This window comes from Rhinopithecus roxellana, chromosome 4, assembly GCF_007565055.1.
Source record: "Rhinopithecus roxellana isolate Shanxi Qingling chromosome 4, ASM756505v1, whole genome shotgun sequence".
Taxonomy (NCBI): Eukaryota; Metazoa; Chordata; class Mammalia; order Primates; family Cercopithecidae; genus Rhinopithecus; species Rhinopithecus roxellana.
This window is the reverse complement of record NC_044552.1, coordinates 24765148-24772609: the sequence shown is the minus strand read 5'-3', so window position 1 is coordinate 24772609 and position 7462 is coordinate 24765148. Positions and strand designations below refer to the sequence as shown.

Sequence of the window (7462 nt, the reverse complement as noted above, 5' to 3'; positions counted from 1 at the left end):
AAAAAGATCAATAGATAGGAAAGGAAGAAACAAAAGTCTTTCTTTGTCACCAGCTTCATTGCATATGTAGAAAACACTAGGAGATTCTGAAAAAGTCACTGGAATTAATCATTGAATTTGCAAAATAGTTCATAAAATATATGTAATAACTCACTTAGATGAACATGAAAAGATAGCAAACAATACTAGTCATCTAAGATGTGCAAGTTGAAACCACAACGAGAAACCATCACATATCACCCAGAATAGGTAAAGTTGAAAAGACATATGATAAGTCTAAATACTGTCAAGACTATGGAAAAATAGGAATGTCTGATATCGCTGGTAGGAATGCAAAAAATGTGGCAGTCAGCTTGTAAAGTGGTATGGTAATTTCTTATACAGTTACCCATCCATTACCACATGACCCAGCAATTCCACAAATATGTATTTATCCAAAAGAAATAAAAATGTAAGGCCACACTTGTAAGCAGTTATTTCTAGCGGTTTCATTAATAACAAACCCTAGCTGGAGGAATCCACGTCAGTCAACCAGAGAATAGAGAAAGCAATGCATAAACTGGGATTCCAGCAATACTCAGCAGCTGCTCAGCAACAAAAATGAGTGAATGGCATCATCTCAAACATCATTATGCTAAGTGAGAGACCAAACGAAGGACTACATAACATACGATTGCATGTCCATTAAATTCTAGAAATTTCACTATTGCAGTGACAGAAAACAGAGCGGTGAGTGAGTGAAGGGAAGGGGTGAGGGTGGGAGGCAAGGATTAAACAGAAAGGGGCATAAAGGAAGTTTTTAGGGAAAAGAAACTGTTCTCTACAGTGCCACAATTCAGGAGTAACTGGGTGGTGGAACTAAGGGGAGAGGAGGGTGTAAGGGGAGAGGAGGGTGTGAGGGATGAGGGCAGAGAGAAGGGCTGGAGAAGCAGGAGCTGAGGATGAGGAGCAGGGGAAAGGATTCCAAAGCAGTGGAGGAGCCTGGCAGGGGGTTCTGTGCATTCGGTGTTTCTGTACTGGGCAGTGTGGTAGTTACACGACTATAAATAATTACCAAACTTCACCAAAAACCACAGCTAAAACTGGTGAATTTTATTACATGTAAATGCCCTAATAAGCAAAAAACAAAAACAAACAAACAAAAAACGGGAGGGAGGCAAAAATAAAGACATTTTTAGATCATCAAAACCATAAAATTCATTTCCTAGGGGTCCTGTACTACATTTAATTTTAAAGGAAATTCTTCAGGGTGAAGGGAAATGATACTAGATGGTGACCCAGATACACAGAAAGGAACAATTAACAACAGGAATGATGCACATACACGTGTCACATTCACACTCATTTTCTTAATTTCGTGAAGACATGTGACTGCTTGTCTAAAACAAAAAGTATTACACTGTATCACTGAGTTTATAATATAGATTGATGTTATATATAAAACAATAATAGCATAATGGTAGGTTAAAGGAAACTACACTGTTGCAAGTGTCCTTTATTTTGCTGGATGTAGTTTAATAGAACCTGAACTTCACTGTGAAAAGTCAAGGAATCCGGTTTCCATTCTTACAACAATAAAAAACTAGTGTAAAGAAATATAGCCAAAAGCCACTAGAATTAAAACTATAAACTAAAAACTGTTTATTTGACACACAAGAAAGTAGCAAAGGAGGAACAGAAACAAAAAGATATGAGACAAATTGAAAACATACAGCAAAATGGCGGACCAAAATCCAGCCATTGTTAAGTGAAGAAATGACAGGACTTTGCTCACATTAGCAGGACCGCTGAGCACTGTGGGGAGAACAGACATGGGCAGGAGGTGAGGGGCAGTGTCAGTGCCACAATTCAGGAGTGACAGGGTGGCGGGGATTTAGGGGAAGGGGGGGTGTGAGGGATGAGAGGGGCAGAGAGAAGGGCTGGAGAAGCAGGAGGTGAGGAAAAGGAGCAGAGGAAAGAATTCTAAAGCAGTGGAAGAGCCTAGCAGGGGGTTCTTCGCATTCCGTATTCAATACATTTTGTTGGACTTCCTAAAAACTAATTGGCTCCTTATGATTAAAAAAAAGAGTTACAAAAATACCAAGTGTCCAGATAAAATATGCACACTGCTTAGATGTGCAGAGTTCAGGAAAACAGGCAGTGCTTGAGCGTTGGTGAAGAGCATTGGGACTCCATGGAGCCCTCCCAACTTTGAGGTGATGACTACAGGCTCCTCGTTGCAATAGACAGTAACAAACCCTGCTTCTTTGTATTCGGGAGATGTTTGGACTCACACAGGGAAACTCAGGCTAAGGAATGAAGATAATTTTTTTTTTTTTTTGAGACGGAGTCTCGCTCTGTCGCCCAGGCTGGAGTGCAGTGGCTCAATCTCCGTTCACTGCAAGCTCCGCCTCCCGGGTTCACGCTATTCTCCTGCCTCACCCTCTCGAGTAACTGGGACTACAGGCACCCGCCACCGCGCCCGCCTAATTTTTTGTATTTTTAGTAGAGGCGGGTTTTCACCGTGTTAGCCAGGATGGTCTCGATCTCCTGACCTCGTGATCCGCCCGCCTTGGCCTCCCAGAATGAAGATAATTTTAAATGCAACAACCCAGAGGCACAGATCCATAGTCTGGGAAAGTAAAACTTAGGAGCTTTGTAATGCTGTTTTGACACAGGTCTTTTACAAATTGGAATTCTACTCATTCAGGGATTACCAACATTGTGCTACCTACCGTATTAATAAACAAAAAGGAAACTTCCTCTGTATTAGAATCTCTACGTGGTGGCTTCAGACAAAACTTCACCAGATTTAGAGAGAAAACCCCTGTCTCTACACCTCCATTCCCAGGGCGAGCTCACTCTCTGGCATCAAGTTTCCCGTGGTGAGTTTCCCTGTACAAAGATCCAAGGGGAGAGGTAAGGAGTGGGAGGCAGGGAGTCCAGTTCAGGGTCGGGGATTCCAGGACGAGCAGTGAAGGGGAAGGATCTGGGCGCAGCCTGGGAGTCTCTCCCTGGTTTCCACAGACAGATCCTTGTCCAGGACTCAGGCAGACAGTGTGACAAAGAGGCTTGGTGTAGGAGAAGAGGGATCAGGACGAAGTCCCAGGTCCCGGGCGTGGCTCTTAGGGTCTCAGGCTCCGAGAGCCTTGTCTGCATTCGGGAGGCGCAGAGTTGGGGAAACTCCCCTAGTTTCACTTCTTCTCCCAACCTGTGTCGGGTCCTTCTTCCAGGATACTCGTGACGCGTCCCCAGTTCCCACTCTCACTGGGTGTCGGATGTCTAGAGAAGCCAATCGGCGTCGCCGCGGTCTCAGTTCTAAAGTCCCCTCGCGCCCATCCGGACTCAGAGTCTCCTCAGACGCCGAGATGCGGGTCATGGCGCCCCGAACCCTCCTCCTGCTGCTCTCGGGGGCCCTGGCCCTGACCGAGACCTGGGCCGGTGAGTGCGGGGTCGGGAGGGAAATGGCCTCTGCGGGGAGGAGCGAGGGGACCGCAGGCGGGGACGCAGGACCCGGGGAGCCGCGCGGGGAGGAGGGTCGGGCGGGTCTCAGCCTCTCCTCGCCCCCAGGCTCGCACTCCATGAGGTATTTCAGCACCGCCGTGTCCCGGCCCGGCCGCGGGGAGCCCCGCTTCATCGACGTGGGCTACGTGGACGACACGCAGTTCGTGCGGTTCGACAGCGACGCCGCGAGTCCGAGGATGGAGCCGCGGGCGCCGTGGATAGAGCAGGAGGGGCCGGAGTATTGGGAAGAGCAGACACGGATCTCCAAGGCCAACGCACAGGCTGACAGAGAGAACCTGCGGACCGCGCTCCGCTACTACAACCAGAGCGAGGCCGGTGAGTGGCCCCGGTCCGGGGCGCAGGTCACGACCCCTCCCCACCCCCACGGACGGCCCGGGTCTCCCCGAGTCTCCGGGTCCGAGATCCGCCCCGAGGCCGCGGGACCCGCCCAGACCCTCGACCGGGGAGAGCCCCAGGCGCCTTTACCCGGTTTCATTTTCAGTTGAGGCCAAAATCCTCGCGGGTTGGGCGGGGTGGTCGGGGCGGGGCGGGGCTCCGGAGACTGGCTGACCGCGGGGATGGGGCCAGGGTCTCACACCCTCCAGAGGATGTCTGGCTGCGACCTGGGACCCGACGGGCGCCTCCTCCGCGGGTATTACCAGCGCGCCTACGACGGCAAGGATTACATCGCCCTGAACGAGGACCTGCGCTCCTGGACCGCCGCGGACATGGCGGCTCAGAACACGCAGCGGAAGTGGGAGGCGGCCGGTGTGGCAGAGAGCCGGAGAGCCTACCTGGAGGGCGAGTGCGTGGAGTGGCTCCGCAGATACCTGGAGAACGGGAAGGAGACGCTGCAGCGCGCGGGTACCAAAGACAGTGGGGAGCCTTCCCCATCACCTCTAGATCGCCCGGGATGGCCTCCCATGAGGAGGGGAGGAAAATGGGATCAGCGCTAGAATGTCGCCCTCCCTTGAATGGAGAATGGCATGAGTTTCCCTGATTTCCTCTGAGGGCCCCCTCTGCTCTCTAGGACAATTGAGGGATGACGTCTCTGAGGACATGGAGGGGAAGACAGTCCCTAGAATACAGATCAGGGATCCCCTTTGACCCCTGCAGCAGCCTTGGGCACCGTGTATTTTTCTCTCAGGCCTTGTTCTCTGCCTCACACTAAATGCGTTTGAAGGTCTGATTCCAGCTTTTTTGAGTCCCTCGCCCTCCACTCAGGTCAGGACCAGAAGTCCCTGTTCCTCCCTCAGAGACTAGAACTCTCCAAGGAATAGGAGATTATCCCAGATGCTTGTGTCCAGGCTGGTGTCTGGCTTCTGTGCTTCCTTCCCCACCCCAGGTGTCCTGTTCATTCTCAGGATGGTCACATGGGCGCTGCTGGAGTGTCCCATGAGAGATGCAAAGCGCCTGAATTTTCTGACTCTTCCCATCAGACCCCCCAAAGACACACGTGACCCACTACCCTGTCTCTGACCATGAGACCATCCTGAGGTGCTGGGCCCTGGGCTTCTACCCTGCGGAGATCACACTGACCTGGCAGCGGGATGGGGAGGACCAAACTCAGGACACTGAGCTTGTGGAGACCAGGCCAGGAGGAGATGGAACCTTCCAGAAGTGGGGAGCTGTGGTGGTGCCTTCTGGAGAAGAGCAGAGATACACGTGCCATGTGCAGCATGAGGGGTTGCCGGAGCCCCTCACCCTGAGATGGGGTAAGGAGGGGGATGAGGGGTCATGTCTCTTCTCAGGGAAAGCAGGAGCCCTTCTGGAGCCCTTCAGCAGGGTCAGGCCCCTCACCTTCCCCTCCTTTCCCAGAGCCATCTTCCCAGTCCACCATTTCTATCATGGGCATTGTTGCTGGCCTGGCTGTCCTAGCAGTTGTGGTCACCGGAGCTGTGGTCGCTGCTGTGATGCGGAGGAGGAAGAGCTCAGGTAGGGAAGGGGTGAGGGGTGGGGTCTGGATTTTCTTGTCCCACTGGGGGTTTCAAGCCCCAGGTAGAAGTGTTCCCTGCCTCATTCCTGGGAAGCAGCATCCACACAGGGGCTAACCCAGCCTGGGACCCTGTGTGCCAGCACTTACTCTTTTGTGTAGCAATATGACAATGAAGGACGGATGTATCACCTCGATGATTATGGTATTGGGTCCTGATTCCAGCATTCAAGAGTCAGAGGAAGGTCCCTGCTAAGGACAGACCTTAGGAGGGCAGTTGGTCCAGGACACACAGCTGCTTTCCTCCTGTTCCCTGATCCTGCCCTAGGTCTGCAGTCATAGTTCTGGAAATTTATCTTGGGTCCAAGACTAGGAGGTTCCTCTAAGATCTTATGGCCCTGCATCCTCCCAGCCTCCTCACAGGACATTTTCTTCCCACAGGTGGAAAAGGAGGGAGCTACTCTCAGGCTGCGTGTAAGTAGTGGGGGTGGGAGTATGGAGGAGCTCACCCATCCCATAATTCCTCCTGTCCCACATCTTCTGTGGGCTCTGACCATGTCCTGTTTTTGTTCTACCCCAGCCAGCGACAGTGCCCAGGGCTCTGATGTGTCTCTCACGGCTTGAAAAGGTGAGATTATTGGGGTCTAGAGTGGGGGGGGCGGGGGCAGAGGGGAAGGGCCTGGGTAATGGAGATTCTTTGATTGTAACGTTTCGAGTGTGTGGTGGGCTGTTCAGAGAGCCATCACTTACCATGACTGACTTGAATTTTTTGTTCATGACTGTTGTTTTCTGTAGCCTGAGACAACTGTCTTGTGTGGAACTGAGAAGCAGGATTTCTTCACGCCTCCCTTTTGAAGACATTCTGGCATCTCTTTCTGCAAAGGCATCTGAATGTGTCTGCGTCCCTGTTAGCATAATGTGAGGAGGTGGAGAGACAGCCCACCCCCGTGTCCACTGTGAGCCCTGTTCCCATGCTGACCTGTGTTTCCTCCCCAGTCTCTTTCCTGTTCCAGAGAGGTGGGGCTGGATGTCTCTATCTCAGTCTCAACTTTATGTGCACTGAGCTGCAACTTCTTACTTCCCTACTGAAAATAAGAATCTGAATATAAATTTGTTTTCTCAAATATCTGTTATGAGAGGTTGATGGATTAATTAAATAAATCAATTCCTAGAATTTGAGAGAGCAAATAAAGACCTGAGAACCTTCCAGAATCCACATGTTCACTGTGCTGAGTCTGTTGCAGGTGGGGGTGGAGAAGGCAGTGGGGAGCCCAGTGTGGACTGGGCCTGTGCCTAGTTGCTGTTCAGTTCTTCATGGGCTTTATATGGTCAGTCCTCAGCTGGGTCACCTTCACTGCTCCATCGTCGTTGTCCCTTCAGTGGAAACTTGTCCAGCGGGAGCTGTGACCACAGAGGCTCAGACGTCGCCAAGGCAGCCCCTGCACACGGGGTCTCTGTGCATTCTGAGACAAATGTTCAGAGCCATTCACCTCCTGCCCTGCTTCTAGAGCTTCTGTTCTGCTCTGCTCTCCTGCCCTCTCTCCCTGCCCTGTTTCTAGTGATCTTGGTGCTGAATCCAATCCCAACTCATGAATCTATAAAGCAGAGTCTAATTTAGACTTACATTTGTCTCTGAAATTGGACCCATCACCAAGGACTGTTCTTTCCTGAAGAGAGAACCTGGTTGTGAGCTGCAGTGTGCTGGGGTGGGGGGCATGGGGGGCGTTGCTGTAGAAAGAGGGATGGGGGAAGGAGGGCACACCAGCAGCACTGCTGAGAAAAACATAGGTGGCCTCTATCTCAGTGTGAGGGGACCTTGTGCTGTACCTGCCACAAAGCAGCATTTGGCCTAAGGCTATGTTAATAAAGATACTGCCTTTAGAATAGGGAGGTGCTCCACAGTGATCATTCATTCAACTGACCTTTGTCATTGGCCAGACATGGGACAGAATGGTTCTGCATCTGGGGAACACCATTGAAGTAAAATCAGAAAAATCTCTGGCCTTTTGTAGCATATGTTCCAGTGGAAAGAGGCAGATGATAGAT

The 7462-nt window shown here is 51.1% G+C and overlaps 1 protein-coding gene across 1 annotated transcript; it reads left to right on the top strand.

Annotated features, from left to right (window-relative positions):
- Nucleotides 1-3259: 3259 nt before the first annotated feature.
- Nucleotides 3260-6630, top strand: LOC104674706 (class I histocompatibility antigen, Gogo-B*0101 alpha chain-like). Its single transcript, XM_030929542.1, is given in 10 exon segments — nucleotides 3260-3420; nucleotides 3550-3819; nucleotides 4072-4347; nucleotides 4923-5198; nucleotides 5302-5418; nucleotides 5858-5890; nucleotides 5997-6022; nucleotides 6025-6044; nucleotides 6212-6274; nucleotides 6276-6630. Coding segments are annotated over 10 exon segments (1212 nt in total). The 5' UTR covers nucleotides 3260-3347; the 3' UTR covers nucleotides 6334-6630.
- The last annotated feature ends 832 nt before the right edge of the window (nucleotides 6631-7462 follow it).